Raw genomic sequence first — 20,648 nt, 5'->3', positions numbered from 1 at the left:
CGTTTCTCCTTAGAAATGTGACAGGCAGATGTGCAAATTTCTAATGAAAAAAGTTAGCGTCAAGTGGTAGATAATATTTTCTAAGCAGATTTGGGATTCTTGTTGTTAATGCAAGCTGGTTTTCATAAAAACACATATAATATTTCACTTATATGATAAAAGTAAAAATTGCTATTAAAAATCCCCATCCAAAAGTATGGTATGAATTTCAGAGCTGTGTGAGGGCTTTGAAAAACCAGGTTGGTGACTTATATTGGCAGAAACTGTCATTCATCAAATAGAATATAGTGCCACATTAATGTGAGTTGCGCTTCTTATTTGTGAATGTTTGTATTTTAATTGACAGCAGTCACAGAATGATATGGCAGTTTGTCAGAACATGTCACCATTCAGTAACAGCAGCAGAGCAAGAAATGTCTTGTTTTGTAGGTGGAGATAAGCTATCAAAATTCTGAGACTCAAAGCACATGGGAGAAATGGGGGCATTAATGATGCTTCCCTCTTCATGAGAGAGGCACCTTCATAATACCAAAAAATAAGAGATTCAAAATTGCAAATTGCAGGTGTGAAAAAAATGGTAGGTCTTACCTAAATAGAGAATATTGCATCTAAATCTAGTGCGACAAATGGTCTCCCATTTATGGCTTCACGTGTTACTACAGGGCAATTGAAAAATGTATTAATTTGTGATGACCTAATTCCATATCCATAAATGACCTTTTTTTTTTTTTTTGTTCAATTTGAAAATGTTCTTATGTTTAAAAGCTGAACACCGGTAGCACTTATTTTTTTAAATCTCTCCTCCTACCCTACATTCTGCACTTATTGTTTTAGGGGGATGGTAATGAATCATCCCTAATTATTCTTCATCTCCTACAAAAACGACAGACTGAGTATACTTTCTGTGATCTTGTAGACTGCAATAATTAGAAGTTGCTGGATAATAATGCCAAAATCATCATATTTACTAATTGTTAATAACTGTTATGGGGTAGGCATGTGGGTTTCATTTGAGCACAGCCAGAAACAGGGCACTAAATTCAATGGGCCAGATCCTCAGCTGAGTATTGCCTTCAATGGAGTTACAACAATTTAAACCAGCTGAGAAGCTAACTCAGTAAGACTGAATTTTTAACTTTTGATATATTCCTTCATCCTACCATCTTTCCCTACTTTTCTCCCTCTGTCGTACACAAGTTGCTTGTACACAAACGATCTCCCTTTCTAAAACACTTTTTCTCTTTTTTCCTTATCTTTTTGTTTTGTTTTGTTTTGCCCCAGAGAGTAAAGTCAAAGCACACTATGGTATAATTATTGGAGGTGAGGCCAAACCACGAGAACACCCGCAAACTTTGTGGAAGCGTTAAATCTGAAGCTGGCTCTGTAATTTGCCACTCGTTCCAAACCCTCTAACAGGTCTGAAGCAAAGCCCTGTATTTGAACTTCCCAATCTTTAGGAAGTTTTGAATCCAGATCTGGATATTATGCCTGCTGCATATGTCCAGTAATTCTGTTTCTATGGGAATGATTGTGCTATCAGAAGATGATGTACTTTTATTTATTAACTCTGTCATATATCTTCTCTAGACATGGAAAATCATGACATACAAAGTCTATACTCCATGGGCTGACAGACTGTACATCCAAAAGGCTGTTAGTGAGTCCTTAACAACTGAAGTGGGTTGGTAGAAAGAATTGAGGAGCTTTATGTGAAAAGCATCCTGTTCTTACACTGAATCTTAGAAAGAGGGAGAGCCATATGCTGCATCCATGAAATTCTTCAGTAATTGAGTTCATTTATACCAGCTGCCACAGTAAATGCTATTCTTCCCTCATTGGTGAGAGAATTGTTGGAAAATAGGTCTATCTGTCAAACCTTGAAATTTAAACAGGATCAAAGCTATTTCTATGAGTGACGAAAGAATGTTCTGCAAATCTTTGAATTTAATATATCGAATGATACAATAGTGAAGAAAGGAACTATAAAAAGGCACTGGCCCTGATTCTTCTCTCACACCAATTTTACACCACGGTAACTTCACTGATTTAGTGAATTTACTCCTGTTTTACACTGGCTTAAGCGAGAGGAGAATTGGGCCCAGCCTTTTCAGAGAGTCTGCAGTTTGATTTATTAGATGGCTTCTAATAAGCACGGTTGATTTTTTCAGTCCTATGTCATACAAGTAGGACTAAAAAGAAGAGATTTTGATGCCATGTGAGCAAATTATCCAAAATTAAAATTCCAAACTAGAAAGGCTCCCTTGTTAATTTACCCAACATATTTGAATGTATTATTTCAACCATTTTTATAAATAAACCAGGATTAACTCTTGTGGATAGCTACCTTCAAAATAATCTTTAAGAGTGAAAGCAGCATTGTGATTCATAGTCTACTAGAACTGCTACATCAACTGGTCTTTGACTTTACTGATGTCTGGATTCTGACTAACTTTTAATGCTCTTTAAAAAAAAATCTGGGATGAAATCCTGACCCCATTGAAGTCAATGGCAAAGTTCCCATTGACTTCAGTGGAGCTAAAGAGCCGGACCTACAGATATAATTACACATATTAGTGTGATGGTTTCATCTAACTGCTGTTTTCACCGTTTAAACTATCATTTGATGGGAATGTCAGTAACTGGGAAAGTTCTATAGAATCTCAGCACATTGAGACTTTTGATAATTATTTAGCTAGTTTTCTAGGATGAGAGAATGTTGTGAGCACTTGAAAAAAAAAAAAGAAAGATTTTTGTCTTCCACTAGAATTGTTTTTGGAAGAAGGGAAATTACTGTAAAATAATGTGACCTTATTCCTCAATTTTGGGCTTGGATGCAAAAGAAATCTCTCTCTCTCTTTCTCTCTCATATCACATTTTCCATTTGAACAGAAATGTACAGGAAGATTAACTCTTTAAGGCAAAGAATTGTCATCTAAGTATCTGAATATATACAATTCCAGTTAACTATTTCATTTATTTATTCTGTTTCTACAATTAGTTATTAATCTTTAAAATTAATGTGTAATATACAACAATCAAAATGTACAGTGGTACCTTTAGATGTAATAATTTAAACCATCTGTATTCAGAAAGCTGAGATAACAAGTTTAAATACATACGAACTTTTGCAATTGGGTTTCAACTTTTGCTTATGTATGGCACTGATTCTACTTTTAGAGACAATAACTATGAGTACTATTCTATGGCATTTTAGGAATATTCAGTGCACTGTATTTTAAATGACTGTAGTAAAGGAGTAACTTTAATTTAACATTTGCATTGTTTTCATTTAGTGACTGTAGCTTTATACTTCCACAGCATACCCAGAAATGTGTACTCCAAGAAATACATCTGAATTACTCATCACAAAATAATCTTCCACATTCAGGAAAACAACAAATAGCTCTGTTTAACAAATTTTTATTTTAATGAATGAGAAACATCTTGTCTTTTTTAGAGTTTTTTTTATTGTTTTTCTTTTTAACATTTTTTTACTTAAAATTATTTTGTAAATATGGTTTTTCTGCATTTTATATCTTGGAAATACTGCTAATTTGCATTGACAGCAGTGGTTACTGAAATGTGAGGATTAAAAAGTTACATTAGGGCCTGGGTTGCATTTAGTCAGTTGCAAGATTCATTTATACAGTTAGTCCTATTATTCATGCAATCTCCCTGGGATCATAACAAAGGTCTTCTGGGGCAATATAGCCTGCTAGTTGTGGTAGCAGTGACTATCAATTACCATTCTGAAGTGCTTACCATTTTCGTAACATAAAGAAAATGTATGTTAAAGTTAGCGTTAGCTCTTATTAATGGGAAAAAATAAAATCCAGAAACAAATAGGGGATTCAAAACATTATGCCCAATATAGTACAGAGATCAGGAAAAGTACAAGATATCTGTGTGACTTGGTTGCCGTGGAAGTGGTAAAACTACGCATTGGTCCTGACCTGGGAGTCCTTAATCAGGCAAAACTGCCACTAAGGTCAGTGAGAGTTTTCCTGATTAAAGTCAACTATATCCTTTATATGTTAAACAGGAACTTCTGTTAGGCTAGACCTGGGGGGGAAATTACTGGTAATGTAATACTGTTTTATGTACTGTTTTGCTGTTTATAGATCACTGGGCATGAGTGATGATTGGAACTAAATCCTTGTAGATGCTGCTGGTGAGGCTAAGGTTTATTACCTATGTAAATTATGTACAAACAGCTATTTCCATATGAATTGTACTATGTTAGTTAGAGCAAAAATAGTGAATAACTGTACAAAGTTTGATACTTAGAAAATAAAATACAGTGGTCTGAGCTTTACCGACATTTTAACAAAACTGCCAGATTCAGTAGTAGAAAATGTTGTTGTAAATGTATCTTATCTGACTCTACATTTCCCTTTGCCTCTGTATATCAATAGCTTTGTTTTCTATGTCAAAGCTCAAAATGAAGCATGTAATAAAACTTTTGCTAGAATCACTTTCAAATAAACAGAAAATGGAACACATGCTCTCTACTCCTCTCATCCTTGTGCCTGGGCAAACTGTGCAGGCGGAGGCATAGTGCAGAGAACAATCAGATGAGAAAACTGTTTTTTTTAATAATGTCATTTTTATATCTTTGGCTAATGTGCACTGGTGGACAATGAGGAGCTTCTTGATACCCAGACAGCAGGCAGAGTTCATTAATGTTGAGCACAACAGACTTGTTTCTTACAGATATCCTGCAAGTGATGATCTGGTAGTCACAGGTGTCCCCTCCATGTTTTCTCCATGGTAAAAAAAGCCCCAGAGATGCCACATTTACTCTTTTCATATTTGGGTCTTGGTTACTTTAGAAGATGTGGGGGAGTGTGTAGCAGTCATGGCCAGGGGAGAGCCACGGACATCACCCCCTCCAATAACCTTAGAATTTCCTTGCATAAAGTAATTCTGACATTATCAGGTTTACATCGCGTGGATTCCGACACCATATTTTCAGACTCCCCTCAGCGGATGAGTTGGCCCAGACACAGGCAGAGTGTCAATGAGCATGGCTCCTTAGGGATGGAGTGCAGGGAGTAGCATGGAGGTGCCGGCCCTCTGTGGAATCCACCCCAGATCTTAGGAGGCCTGTGACTTTCAGACACACCTGCTGCCTGTTCCACAGAGCAGTGAGTGAGCGGAAGGGGAATCCCACTGCTGCCCTGACATGATGATTTGGAAGAAAGGCCAAAAGTCAAAACCCAGAGTTCCCCAGCCCCTCCAATCTTTATTCCAGAGGAAAACATGATTTTGCCCAATGTCTTTTCCATAGAACATTCTTACATAATGAAACAATGGTCTTGTTGTTGATTTTGATATGTCACATGTATAATCATTATGCAGCTTCAACCTAATGAACCAACACAAATTGCCCATCAATGGATAGCCCAGATGGTAAACTGAAAAGGAAATAGGAAAACAGAGCATCTGTAGTAACATCAACCGCTCATTTAAAGATGTTGTAAAAGGTGTAAACTGTCACCAGATATACGTAGTATATTATTCTAGACTGAAAGAACGGATGTTAAATCAATTGAGAGATTATTATTATGAAGAGGCATCAGCTTTGTCACTTAGTAGCTGCTTGCAGACAGATTAATACCGTTGCCGGAGGTTGTGGGGGGGTTTTTTTGTTTGTTTTTGTTTGGTTTTTTTTTTTTAACACTATAATAGTTTATCTCTTGTAGAACAGACTCATGATAGTGGACATACTAGAATGATGAATGAATGGTTTTCTGCTGATAGATAAATGCCAACCAGTTTATTTTGACAACAGGAATAATTTATCATGTGACAAAATTCTACTCCATTGATTTTACTTAAGTTGTACCAAATTATGAATGGTATAGATATTATGAGCATGACTGATAGATATTGGTGCTGCAAATTTATTATGGGTAATTTGCCTACGCTTGTTGTAATTTATTCCTTACTGTGAGAAAGAATTGGCCCCAAAATAAATTAGTCTTTGAAAAAACAAAATAACATTTTTTTAATGCAAGACTTGCAAGTTTATATTTTTCTCAACTTTTAGGGCTTGTCTTCACATGCAGTACTACAGTGGTGCACATGCAGCACAGTACTGTGCTGTGGTAGCGCTTTAGAAAAGACACTACTACGCCGAAAGGAAAACTTCTCCCATCAGCATGGTTAATCCACCTCCCCAAGAAGGGTACCTTGCCCAGACCTGACAAAGAGCACGATGTGGCTCAAAACCTTCTCTCTCTCACCAAAAGCAGATGGTCCAATAAAATATATTACCTCACCCATCTTGTCTCTTTAATATCCTGGGACAAAGGGGGCTACAAACTGCACTGCATACAACTTGGGCAAGATACTTAGTCTTGCTGTGCCTTAGTTCCCCATCTGTAAAATGGGATTAATTCTACTTCTTTTCTCCATTTATATTGTCTAGACTGTAAATTCTTCAGGACAGGGACTGTTTCTTACTGTGTGTAGATGCAGCATGCAGCACAATGGGGCCCCAGTCTCAGTGGTGCCTCTAAATGCTACAGTGATGCAGGTAATAATAATAGGATGTATATGATCCACAGTGTTTGGAATTGGACCCAAACTTTCCCAAAGTTCAAGGAAGTTTGGATCAGCATTTGGATTCAGGTCCATCTCTACTTTTATTTTTAGATAATGGTCAGTCAGCCAGCAATCTGACAGGGTACCCTCAGGTATAATTGCAATACAGTGAGCATCTAGATTTGAGCCTAACATCTAGGCAGGTAGACTGAAGAACAAGTTGGGTTTAGGCCCAAAATAGGTACCGTGGAAGGGCTGCATGTTATCACTGACTCTCATCAACTGTGATATTGAAGAAATTTGAAGAGCCTAGGTACCGTGGAAGGGCTGCATGTTATCACTGACTCTCATCAACTGTGATATTGAAGAAATTTGAAGAGCCACTGATGGAAACCTACAGGAGGGTGTATCCACTGTTGGATGAAAAATTAGTTATCTCTGCTTTGCAGATGATATTGATCTAATTGGATCATCCTAAGAAGTGCCAAAATTGCTAGAAAGAGTAGCAGTGGAAGCAGAAAAGTTAAGTCTAAAGATATCACACAAAAAGACAAAAACAATGGTAACATCTAAGTTGATTGAAAATGTGAAGCTATTTCTACCAAAATCGGAGAAAGCATTGGAACACATTGAGCACGTCAAATAGCTAGGTACTATGACTACAAGGGACCCTTAACATCACTTAGAGATTCGACGTACAATTGGACTTGCAACTGCTGCTCTAGCGACACTCGGTCTGGTGGTGCAAAGTCATTACCATGCAGTGTAAAATGAAATTGCTTGTCTTCAGCATCTTGCTACATACACGCAAGACATGGATGCTAAGGAAACAGGATATTCAGAGGCTTTCTGCAATCAAACTGGAGTGCTACAGGTAATTGCTGCACGTTATCTATACCTCACACGTAACTAGCCATGAGGAAATCACCTGGATTTACAGCATATAACCGGAGAGATACTGGATATCATCAAGATGATCAAAGAAAACTTGAGTTTGCAGGACACATGAGTGGATGAGCCAAGGAAGACTGCCAAAGCAAATTCTACATGTATTGGTGCCAGGTGCCAGGGGCGGGAGTGCCTGCAGTGAGTGTGGTTTGACAATGCAGTTGACTGGACAGGATGTGATATGACATGCTTCTCAAGGTTGTACGAAGACAACAAAACGTGGAGGAAGATTGCTAGCCAAAGATTCCCTTGTGTTGTGTTTACTGTTCATTGTGATATAACTCAGTGATGCTGTGCACTATGAGAGAGTATATCTATGTATGTATTGAGTCGATTGCAAAGACAGAAAAGACAAACAGCTCATCAGAAAAACTTCACAACCACAATGCAGTATCTAGGCAGGCAATGTCACCATGATACTTTGTCATTAGTCCTTCATATTTTAATCACAGCATCCATATTTTTTCAACCCACAATATGTAGCAAAAGAATTTATGATGAAGTGAGAACAGTGCACCAGGACACAAAACCAAGGAGCAATCAAAGCTGGAAATACGAATACTTAGTCATCGCATACTGTTTAAATCTGTAGCTGTTTTTAGCCATGGCCTTCATAATAAAGCCTTCATGGCAGTAGGCTGAGGGAAACAACCAGAGGATATGGCAAAGTTGACCTAACCCCTTTTGATTAAGAGTGTTTGCCCATCATTTTCATTCAGCTGTCCAATCTGAGGGATGTGTTGGATCCTCAACTGCAGCTGGATGATTGTAGAGCAGCAGCATCCAGGGATGTTTTTTTTTTAACCATCTGCACCTGGGCAAAAGATTGCTACTGTTTCTTTCAGATATGGACCTTGCTACTATGAGCCATGCCTTTACTACCATTACTGCAGTGTGCTCTACATAGGGCTGCACCGTAAATCAATCCAGAGATGTACAACAGAGCAGTAAGTAGATGCCCGCCTACTAAGCAGGTCTTCTGTGTGAGCAGCACATGACATCTGTAGCCCATCATCTGCACTGGCTGCCTATTGGTTTCTGGGCTGAGTTTATGGTGTTAGCTTAGATCTATAAAGCCCTTCAAGCTTATGAGACCACCTCTCTCCCTGTGCCATAGAGCTCCAGAGTTGCCATCAGCAGAGGTGCTCAAGCTGGATCCCACTTCATTTGAGAGGAGGCTTGGTGGTACCACATACCCTGTGAGCTCTGAAACAAACTCCTCCACCTGATCTAAAAATGACGGCCTTTCAGAGCATGCTGCAAGGTGCATCTATTTGCGAGGGTGGGGTTTAATGAGGGGTTACATCAATGTGGGGGTAGAGGAGTTTGTTGTATTAAGTTCTGTAGGGGATTCAGTGCTGTTGGCTATCAAGAGTAAGCTGCTATTTAAGTTTATTTTTGGTTTTGTAACTGGTGCTGGGGGTACGTTGAGCTTTTGGACATACTGCCTTTTTTATTATGGTATGTAGGTAGGTAGGTACAGGGCCAGATCCACATAGTTGCCAGGCCTTGTGATTTTATCATGCAGCTCACAATACTTTATGGGGTTGCCATGAGTGCTTGCATCAAACTTGTGAATTTTCCCTTACTCTCTATGGCTGCTATCTCCCATTGTTTTCTATAAGACTAAAGCCAGGCTGCCCTCAAGGAAAAGGGCCGCCACTCTATGGAGAGGATGCTGGCCAGGAAACTATGAGACAGAAGAATGTAGAGAGGATGGGTAGGGGAGGCCTGAGGGAGTGCCAGGGAATATGTGGGGATGTGGGGGCTAGAGACTGACAGGGACACTGGGGAATGTGCGGAGTGCAGGAAGGATAATGTAAAGAGCAGGGGGGACAGGAATGTGGGGCAGATGAATGTAGGTGGTGGACTTGTGACAAGAGAAAGGATGACCATGGAGGGAGAATGTTAGGGGTCATTGAGACTGTGTGGAAAAGTGAGAGACAAGATAATGATAGGGAAGGGGGATGGAGAAGGACACATGGAAGCTCCCCTTCCCAGGGATTAGGAGAGGGTAGGTAGAGTCCCCTCCAACCATCCATCTGAGAGGCCTGTATTTTACATGTATATTAAATGTTAACTCTCGAACCGGAAATGTTTGTGTACACTTGGGGGGGGGGGGGGGGGATTTACCCGTAATGGCTCAAAAAACACAAGGCAAAGACAAAAACTACCAACATTTTTTTACAAAATCATGATTTTAAAGCAAATTCATGATGATTTATGATTTTTACTGCTCAGTGTTGGCAATCCTGGCTCCATCCCCTCTTGTATATTGACCTGCTGGAGCTGGCATAGGTGCTTACTCAATCTGTGGAAAATCCACAGTGAGAGGACATTGCAGCTGTACAAGGCATCCACAACTCCTGGAGAGCTCCCAGGCAGCAAGAAGAGCCTAAAAAAGTGGACAGCTCTGGCCTGAGAAGAGTCTTAACTACAGCCGCCAAGGGTTGCATGGACTCATGACCTGATTGCAGCTTTATAACCCACTTCTCACTTTAGGTCAATTCCATCCACAAAGTGTAGGGTGCCTCAAGCAAAACTGAATTAAGCAGTTCCATCCCATATTACATCAGAACATGTACGGATTTAGCAGGAATTATTTCAACTAACAAACTGAAAACTTTGGGAATTTGCTTCCCTGCAAAAAGTGCCACTAAAAGCACATAATTTGCCTATCACATTGGTAGACAGACACATACATAAAGGAGATGTGAAGATTAAAAAAAAATCACATTATGTATTTCCACAAGCATTTGCTTTGTACCATTGGTGATGTCTCTTTGGTTTCTCTCTGGTTGGACAATGAAAATAGATTACTCAGTTTCACTTTGGTTAGTTAGGCTCCAGTCTTACACTGACTTCCAGATGGAACTGATTGCAGGATTTTGGGGGCCTTTCTGGAAAACTTATTAAAAACAATAATTTGAAAAAGTTGCTCTAGTGTGATCAAGGTGTGTGGCTGGCACCATATGGACTATGGAGAAGTGTCTAAAAACAATGCAAGAGGCTGTAGTGAAGTTGAAATGAATTTATTTTACGTGTTAAACATGGCCACATTGGCATATCTGCCCTGAACCAACAGCCTGGCCCCAAACCCACCAGAACTTTGGACATTCAGATCTATATACCTATTTCGCAAGGAGCTCTGCTGTCTTTGTAATGAGCCAAACCAAACCAAACCACCTTCCAAAAACACACACACAAACCCCACGCAGGGGTGGCTGAAATCTGGAGGTGATTTTTGCCGCTTGAATATTTGCTAGCCAGCTAAAGGGCTATTGCAGCAGTCGGGTGTATTCCTCCTCTTCCTTCCCCCGCACACACCCTCATGGTGCTGCGCTCACTGCTCTGTGGCCTGCAGTACCCCTAGGGCCGCGCTGCACGGAGGCGCATGGGGAGGAAAACCCGCAGCACCGCACGCAACCACGGTGCAAACAACCCTGCAGCGGTGGAGCCCGGTTCACCAATACGGCGGGAGCTCTGTGATTTCCAGCCCCCGCGAGCAGCACAGGAAGCCCTTTCCCTTTAAAGCGAGTCCCCGCCCAGCATGCTTTGGTGTCGTGCTACCGGACTCTCTCAGAGAGACGCCCCAGAGGCGGCAGCGGCAACATGGAGGGGGAGAGCCCCGAGGAGTACAAGGCGTTCGCGGCCCTGCATAGAGCGGCGCTGAGCGCCTCGGGGGTGCCCCCGCTGTACTGGGAGCGCCTGCGGCACAAGCTGGAGAACGAGGTGGGTGGGTGAGCGTCTTGCAGCGCGGGGCCGGGGCTTGGTGGGTTTCCCGGGAACGCATGGCACGCGCCAGAGCCGCCGAGCCAAGAGGCGCTGCCTGCTGCCCTCTCCTGCACATGCTCCCTGAGGCTGGTCCTTTAATGCCAGTGATTCGTTAAAAGATCTCCTGGCTGGAAGGGCTTGTCTCCAGGTTTGTTTCCCAGTGAGCCTCTTTAACGTCTCCCCGCCTTGTTTTGGCTGGTTTGACTCTTTAACTCTCGCTTGTTCAGGCTGGCTTGGAAACGAAACTTGGCTCCTTTGGGTGCTTTAAAGTTAATTAAAGTGGTGGGTGGGTGGTCTTAAATCCTAGGGGAGAAACAGGAAGTGTGTGGAGAGCAGTAACTGGGGGATGCTTTTCTCTGGATTCTTTCTACAAGTGCAATAAAAATAATGATGATATTTGGCATGATACCCAGACCTACAGACTGTGATCTTTAAAATGCTGAACAAATCCTAATTAAACCTCTCTAGCATGTGAAATGCAGCTGAAGTTTATTCTTCCTTCATCAGTATAGTTTGGCTTTTAGTGGCCGGGGCAGGGGAAGGCAATGACAAAGGAAAAACTCCAAAAATATTAAACCGCACAGGAAATGCTCCTTGAGCCCATAACCAAATAATAGTATTTTCTATATTTATATTATTAGTTTATATTGCAGTAGTGTGTAGAGGCCCCAGTAAGGATTGTGGCCCCTGTGTGTTAGGTGCAGTACAAACATGCAAAGACAATGTCCTTGGAAAGCTTAAAATATAGACCTTTGCAGAGGAGGTTCCCCTACAGCTTTGTAAAAGTATGGGTGGATGTATTGCTTCCTAGCATGTGAGAGAGTGGAATTTTTTGTCAGCTCTGTTAGTAAATCTAAAATATTAAGGTAGAACTAGGGGAGAAGTATTACTGGAAATATATCTGTTAAATCATGTAATCATTGATAGAAGGCTTTAGGGGGGTTGGAAGCTGATGGGTGGTACTATGCAATAAGTCAGATTTAAAGAACGTTGGGGAGAGGGCCTCGCTCTATCATGTAGCCCCCAGCACGTGGAACTAAAGGGGACATTAAGAAAACCGTGAGCGGTTGTATCTAAATATTGGTGTTTTTGGTGCCTTACTGTATCATAGTTTGGCTTGGCTTTTTAAAACAAACAAAACCCCCCTCTTTATCCACCCATTTGACCTCCAGATTTGCCCACTTGGCTTTCTGGTTAAGAACAGTTCTATTGACTGCAAGTGCCATCCTTTGGATGGTTAGAGTACCGAACACTCTATCCATATCCACTGTGGGAACATGTTGTACTGCCAGTGGACTTTCCCCCTTCATGTTTTCTTATTACAGACTGGTAGTAGCCACTTCAAAGTTACAACAGGGAACTAGCTTCAATTTTATGCTTAACTTGACTTTTTAAGACAAACTGGGAGGGGTGGGAGATCCACCTCCTCTTCATTTACACAATTTCCTCCAAAATAATTTAGTGTCTGATAGCTCATCTGCACATCTTATCCATGGGTACTACATTCCTATGAAGTTCAAAAAATACAAAGAAAAAAGAGGTTCTAAATTGATGAAATTTAAATAATTTCGTATTGATGACTTTCTTAAAACGTCACTTTTTTGTTTTATTTTTATCATATGTCCAAAATGGTTTGGCCTAAAAACTCAAAATTCTGTCCCAGTCCTGAAAAGACTTGCACATGAGTTACTTCATACACACATGCTTAGGAGTCCTGTTTGCAAGTTTCGTTATGTTGGCCTTGCTGGGGAGAAATTGATTTACATGTTTTAGGGGGAATTAGTGGGGGAAATTGTAATCCTGTTATAGGCAAGTCTGATAACGCTGCTGCTGTTAAGGTTGCCAGACATTTCTCGTTATAAGACCCTGTTTCAAATTGTTTATGACTTCGCCAAACTTTAAACATTTGGGCTGAAATTTTCCATGCTGGTGTCTGCCTCATACTGAACTTTGTGGAAGATTTTAGTCAAAACTGTTCATCGGTTTCACGGGGGGGGGGAATATATACACATACATATTCTCTCTCTCTCTCACTCACACACCCACACACACACAATTTGCCCATGTTAACCAAAAAAGGGTGACTTTTCCATGATTGGAGCATGATCTGGAGCAGGGACTTGACATGGGTGTAGGCCTTCATGACTGGGATGTGCCTGTAGAAAATCTGCCCCAAAATCGCATTTCACCTATACTCATTAGTCACTTGTAAGAATTTAACATCTAAATCTTGTGTCTCCACTCAGCCCACTTGAGCATCTCATACCGCCTAGAGCAGACTTGCCTTTGCATGTGCCATCTGAGCATGCTCCCTTCAGCCCAGGGCTACAGGGCTGAAGCTGGAATTTCCCTGTAGCGGCTGCTCTGGTCTGAGGTGGGGCTGGATCCCAGAACTGAGTGAGTTTGTCCTGTGCTCTCGAGGACCCCCTTACAGGGACCCAGGCAGCATGGAGGAGGAAGCTGCCTGTCTGACTCTAATGCAGAGGGGACAAAAGCCACACCAGAGGAGTGAAAGGAGTAGAAGGCTGGAGGAGGGGTGAGAAACTGTGCCTGAGAGTTAGAGAGAGACTGAGACTAGCTTGGCAAGGAGGCTGGGAGCTGGGCGGAAAGGCTGGGAGTTGTGGTGGGGAGGGCAAGTGGAGGAGGGTAGGCTAGGGGTGGGAGTGCTTGAGGGAAAGAGCACTTGGTGGGGAGGGGCAGTTTTTGGCTTTATTGAATTCCAGGAGGCAACACTGAGATTGGATAAGGGAGACCAGGACTGACTGGACAAGCTAGGAACCAGTGGGAGGAACAGGGGTCGGACAGGGGAGGAGAGGTGACTAGATGCAGTGGAAGGGGAGACTGGGATTGGTTGGACAAGGAGAATGGGATGGGGAGGGTCAGGAGAGAGAGAGATCAGATGCAGGACTGGGAAGAGGAACTAGGACTACAGGGCTAGGAGATTGGGACTGAGACAAGGAGCCAGGGGTGGGAAAGAGAAAGACAAGGACAAAGGGGACAGAGCAGAAGGTCAAGCAGGAGTGTCAGTCAACTAGAAAATGCTCCCCTGGAATGGAACCCAAATATCTGTGAACCCCTGCCGGGAAAGTGTCTCATCTGCCCCCAGTGCTGGTCCACTCGTAGCAAGAGCAGGTTGTCAGTCTCTAAGTTACTTCATTAGCCTAAGGGACAGATGTCTGTACAGTGTATCTAATGGTTTCAACCCTGCTGATGCCCATGTAAGTGTCAATATGATGCCACTTGATGGAATTTCATTTTTTCCCCCAATTTGCCTTTTTAAAAACCTAGGAAATAAAATGCACAAAACTATGATAAAAGAACATTATTAAGGGTGCAAAGTCAAGCACTTAAAAGTTAGGAAATTCCAGAATTAGGACCTGTGCAACCTTAATTTGTTCCTCTTGAACATATGAATTATGATTAAGGCTACAATTTAGTCATGGGGATTGCGGAAGTCACGGAATCCGTGACTTCCAGCAACCTCAGTGACTTAAGTCTGCGGTGGTTGGGAGCGGCAGGGTCCCCTGCTGCCCACAGGGGCAGGGAGCTGCGCAGAGCCAGCTCCAGGCACCCAAGCACATGCTTGGGGCGGCACCTGGTAAGGGGCGCCGGGGGGAGCGCGGCACGGCATTCCGGGGGGGGGGGGAGCGCTCCGGCGGCGCTCGGCCGGGGGGGGGCAGCACAGGGCTCGGGGGGGGGGGGGAGTTCCGGGGCGCGGCACTCGGGGGGGGGGGGGGGGGGAGGGGTGCGGCGGGGGCGCGGTGCTGGAGGGGGGTTCTGGCGGCGCTCGGCGGGGGACGGGGGTGGGCTCCGGCGGCGTGGTGCTGGGGGCTTGGCGTTCGCGGGGGGGTTCCGGCGGCGCTCGGCGTGGGGGGGCGGGGCGGGCTCCGGCGGTGGGGCGGCGCGGCGCTCGGTGGGGAGGCTCGGGGGCGGCGCTTTTTTTTTTTTTTTTTTTTTTTTTTTTGGCTGCTTGGGGCAGCAAAAAAGCTAGAGCCGGCCCTGGAGCTGCGTGGTACCCCTACCGCCTCTGGCGACTCCTGGAGCTCCAAGCCGCCACTGGCGATGGGGTGTCCCGCAGCTCGGGAGTGGTGGGGGAACCTCCCTGAACTTGGAGGCAGCAGGGGGGAACCCCCTCCACATTCGCAGCCGCTGCAGGCCCCCGAGCTGCAGGTGGCAGGGGTACTCTGCAGCCCCCAGCTCCTGCAGGCAGCTCCTAGTCCCTGCAAAACAGCCTGCCTGTGTGGGGACCCACAGATCCCCATTTTGTCATGGGTATTTTTAGTAAAAGTCACTGACAGGTCACAGCTTCCGTGAATTTTTCTCTTTTGCCCGTGACCTCTCTGTGACTTTTACTAAAAATATTCATCACAAAATCTTAGCCTTAATTATGATTGTCTTTATATGATTGCATTCTCTCTCTCACCCCCTCCACCCTCCCAGACCCCTGCCTCATTCAGTACATAGTCCTGAGGGGGAAAATAGTATGTGCTCATGTAATTAAAGGCTGTATCCTAATACATGTGCACAATGGAACTGAATTAAGTTTGCAAAGGCAGCCTTAATTCTGGCATCTCCTAACTTTTGAGTGCTTGACTTTGGAGCCTTAATAATATTCTTTTATCATATTCACTCCCTATCGCAAACTGTTTCTCTACAAAAATGCATATATAAAAATAGTGTGTGTGTGTGTGTGTGTGTGTGTGTGTGTGTGTGTGTGTGTGTAAAAAATAATAAAAATAGCTTGCACCAAGATAGGAAGGCCGTGGTATGAGTTAAGTAGGAGTTTATTAGGGGAAGGATATAAACAGGAGCAGTAAAAAACTGGTGAAGAGGCTCTGAATGCTAAGTGGTTGCCTTGTCATGCTCCATGTCAGGAAGCTAGGAGGAACTCATAAACTGTCAGACTGTTCTGTTAAAATCAAAAAGCCACAGTCTGTTTTTTTGTTTAGTTTTTTTTTGCTAAAGAATGTCTGGTCCTGACTCCTTGTCTATTAGGACAGGGTAGAGAAATGCTTTGTGCAGAGAGCTGCCGTATGGTAGCAGGATGCTGTACTTGTTTCTCTGTTCCTTTTGCTCATGGTTGTGGTCCAGGTCACTCTGTTCGTGTGTATACAGAGCAATGTTCAACATTTTTAATAAATGCATACATAGAAATTGGTCTGCTGCTGATACCAGGCTCTACTGCTGAAGATGCTAATGCTCCCATAGAACTAGAGTAAAGGGTAATCTGAGGGAGGGCTAGAAAGTCAGAAGGAATTATGGTGAGGAGGCAGTAGACTGGGACAGACATGTAGGGAAAAGAGTGACACTGAGCTATGTTTCCTTAGATAGGCAGAAGAAATGGCAGGCATGGCAAGGGCGGGGTGAAAGGGATTGTGGGGTCTTCATGGGGCAGAAGTTAAAGCAAACCTGTTCCAGTCCAGTGAGTCCTAGAGTGGAACAGGGGAAAGTCCCCTGTGTTTGGTTGAGTGGAAGGAACCTTTTCTCTATGTTAACTTAAGCAAGGCCTAAAATGTTCTAGCAATATAGAATTTTGAGTGTTTTAATGTAGATAAAAGTTTCCCTCTCCCTGTTGGTACCTCTACAACTCGCCCAAATAGAGCTCTTTCGCAACACAACCCTCAAACACATGTTCACACGCATACATTCCTACCTTTGCTGGATGTGCCGAAACATGCAGGAGCTCTGTTTTAATGGTCGTCATAAGATGTGTTTGGAGTAGGTTTCCTCTCCTGTGAGTCATATGTGTCGTTTGGATTTATGTTGTTGTTGTTCTCATTTTAAAACAAAACAAAACAAAAAAAGGCAATCTCCCAAACAAAACCCAACAACTTTAAAAAGAGTTTAGAAGTGTTCCCATGGGCTCTGCCAACGGCCAAAAACCATGTCGCGCTTAATTACAAAAATTCTACACTTCAAAATGTTGTTCCCTGAAAAGGTAAGAATGTCTCTTGGAAATAAACCATTTTCCCATCCCCATGAGGGAGTCTGTCAGTTCCCTACTGCCATATAACATTTAATCCTTTCCCCTCCTAAAATTTGCCTCTGGTATACATCTTGTAACAAATTACTAGGACATCATAAAATCCCATTTCCAATATATTGTAATGCACAATATTTTTGTACTGCAAAAAAGTTACATATCTAGCTGTTGCACAATATAGGTCAGTACCGACTTGCATGACTTACCTAAGCCTATGAACCCCAACAGAGCAATCCAATTATATTTATAATCATTTTGCTACCACATGCTAACCCTATGAAGAAGTCCTGTGTGTGTTCTATAGCAAGCTGAACTTCAGTTCTGTTGTAAGGCCCCTAGATTTTTGGGGCATTCATTTGTGGCAGACAGACTCTTTTGCAATACTTTCATTTCAGCTAGAAATTGAGGCTATGATAAAGCAGGAAAAAGAACAATACGGCCAATTCTAACAGCCTTTGTGATGAGATATTATTGAATGTATTGTACAGTGCTTCTGCACTTTCAGTATGCTGAAGACTTCTGCGTTGGTTGGCAGCACAACTGCATTATGGAAATTGTCAGGGATGCTGGAAGCTCTGGCAGCTGGATAGAGGACAGTTAGGGGGCATGCTTACATGAGGAAGTAGGTTGGAATTGTGGGATAAGCATGTTAACTAGATGTTTCTGCCAAGGTAATATTCAGTTAAATGCTTAAAAGTGTCATCTTTAGTTTTCCAAGGTTAAAAACCCAATTGTGATGAATGCTGATTACCTTGAAAATATGAATGAGGTGTAAACCAGTCAAGTGTGGCTTTCCTCACTTGGGAGCAATTCACACATCTCAGCCTTGAACATGGCTCTATCTTCACAAATATGGAGACTACAATGGGTCATACTGAAAGGTGAACAGTCAGGCTGGAGGGAAGTTACTAATGGAGTTCCTCTGGGTTCCATCTTGGGGCCAATCTTATTTAACATCTTTATTAACGACGGTGCAAAAAGTGGGATTGTGGTAATAAATTTACAGAGGACATAAAGTTGGAAGGTATTGCCAAAATGGAGGAGGACTGGAATATCATACAAAAGCATTTGGATGACCTTGAAAACTGGAGTAATAGAAATGGAATGAAATCTAAGAGTGCAAAGTCATGTATGTAGGGACTACCAACAAGATTTTTTGCTATAAACTGGGTGGTACTTAGTTGGAAGCAACAGTAGAGGAGAAAGACCTGGGCATATTGGTTGATCACAGGATGACTATGAGCCACCAATGTGATGTGGCCTTGAAAAAGGTTAATACAGTCCTGGGATGCTTCAAGCGAGGTATTTCCAGTAGAGACAGGGGAGTGTTAGCTCTGTTATATAAGGCACTAGTCAGACCTCATCTGGAATACTGTGTTCAGCTCTGGTCTCCTATGTTTAAGAAAGATGAATCCAAACTGAACAGGTGCAAGAGAAGGGCTAATAAGATGGTCAGAAGAATTGAGAACCTGTCCTATGAGAGGAGACTTAAGAAGCTTGGTTTTTTTAGCCTAACTAAACAAAGATTATGGGGAGATACGAGTGTTCTGTATAAATACATCAGAGAGAGAAACACTTGGGAGTGAGAGGAGTTATTTAAGTTAAGGGCTAATGTTGGCACAAGAACAAATGGATATAAACTGGCCATCAACAAGTTTAGGCTTGAAATCCGATGATGGTTTCTAACCATCTGAGGAGTGAAGTTCTGGAACAGCCTTCCAAGGAGAGTAGTCGAGGCAATAAACCCTATGTGGTTTGAGGGCTGAACTTGATAAGTTTATGGAGGGGAGGATGGTACGATGAGATTGCTTACAATAGAATTTGGCCCATCTGCGATTGCTAATAGCAAATATGTCCGTTGGCCAGAGAGGGGACACTAGATGGGAAGGGCTCTGAGTTACTGCAGTGAATTCTTTCCCAGGTGTCTGGGTGGGGATTTGCCGACATCCTCAATGTCCAACTGATCACCATATTTGGGATCGGGAAGGAATTTTCCCCCAGCTCATATTGGCAGAGACCCAGGGATATTTTTTTATTTTTATTTTTTTGCCTTCCTGGCATTGGCCACTATCGGAAGACAGGATACTGGGCTAGATGGACCATTGGTCTGACCCTAGTATGGCCGTTCTTATGTTCTCTTCAGCATGGGGCACAAGTCATTTGCTGGTTTTAACTGGAGTAATTGGTGGATTCTCTATAACTTTAAATCACAATTTAAGGACTTCCATACCTCATCCAGAGGTTATGCATCTATTACAGGAGTAGGTGGGTCAAGTTCTGTGGCCTGTGATGTGCAGGAGGCCAGACTAGATAATCAAGATGGTCTCATAGACGTTAAGGCCAGAAAAGGGATAGGAACTTTTTCAATGCAAAAAGCTTAGATTTTTGGGGCAGACTTGGGTGGCCAAAGGTGTGCAAGGGTTGGCTTCTGTGGCAACATCCATTGCCACAGAATTTCGGTTACATGGGGCCTCAACTATGCAAGAACCTAAAATGTTTATATCCCTTAATGTACCCTGGGGATATTTTCCTTTTGGATATTTAAGAAACAAAATAGAACATCAACAGCTTCTGTTAATTGTAGAACAAAAAGCAGATGTAAAATTAACTGGAGGTGGGTTGGGTAAGCAGTTAAGATGATAGCGGGTGATGAGGGATAATATTGCAGCGGGGAAGTGGATGGATCCCTTAACTGTTCACTTCCAGACATCTTAATATCTTGTCATTTAAAAAAAAATGTGTAAAGAAAGTTGTTTTGGGTGTTAACTAGTTTCATTCTTAATTCACAACGAGTTTACACTGTGTGAGTTTATTGAGCTGGGGAATAAGCTAATGAGCAGATCAGGAAAACGCTGGTCTAAGGAAAACTGCTGCAGGAGGAACAAAGGTTTAGTTATGTGTGAAATGTAATCCCTTCTCAGTTACCAGGTAACACGGTGAACTACAAAATATTGACCTATACATAAACACTCAAAATTGGCATGTTGGGGGTTTCTCTTCTTTTATTAATACTGGTTAAACAAGGTCACAACCTCCTTGCTAAACAACTATATTTTCCACCGCTATCCAAACTACAACAGTGATTATCTGCATCAAAGGGAAACTGAAATTACTAGCTCTCTGGTCCTGGTGTCCACTGGAATGTGTAACAGCAAATATATTCCTAATTAAAATATAACTTCAGTAATATTGCTTTAAAAACTCTAGTCGTCTTTACTCCAATAGTATGTGTGTAATTCTAGCCAACACATTACTAACCCCTATCCCTCAACCCTACCCGAAGCAGAGTTCGGAACCCATAGAGGGGAAGTGCTGGAGACTCCATGAAATCCACTAGGGATTTCGCTGTTCCAATTGATTTTGCATGGACGGTGCTCAGACACTCCGGTGACGG

At 42.5% G+C, this 20,648-nt stretch overlaps 1 protein-coding gene across 1 annotated transcript in view; it reads left to right on the top strand.

Moving 5' to 3' along the window:
* Positions 1-10,954: 10,954 nt before the first annotated feature.
* The window catches only part of TTLL12 (tubulin tyrosine ligase like 12), a 55,303-nt gene continuing 45,609 nt past the window's right edge, over positions 10,955-20,648 (top strand). Inside the window, exon 1 of the mRNA XM_054037685.1 lies at positions 10,955-11,229. Coding sequence (XP_053893660.1) covers positions 11,110-11,229 — 120 coding nt within the window. The 5' untranslated portion in view covers positions 10,955-11,109. The remainder of the gene's footprint in view (positions 11,230-20,648) is intronic.

Source organism: Malaclemys terrapin, chromosome 1 (genome assembly GCF_027887155.1).
Source record: "Malaclemys terrapin pileata isolate rMalTer1 chromosome 1, rMalTer1.hap1, whole genome shotgun sequence".
Lineage (NCBI taxonomy): Eukaryota > Metazoa > Chordata > Testudines > Emydidae > Malaclemys > Malaclemys terrapin.
Note: the sequence above shows the minus strand (reverse complement) of the source record. Positions and strands in the feature narration are given on the sequence as shown.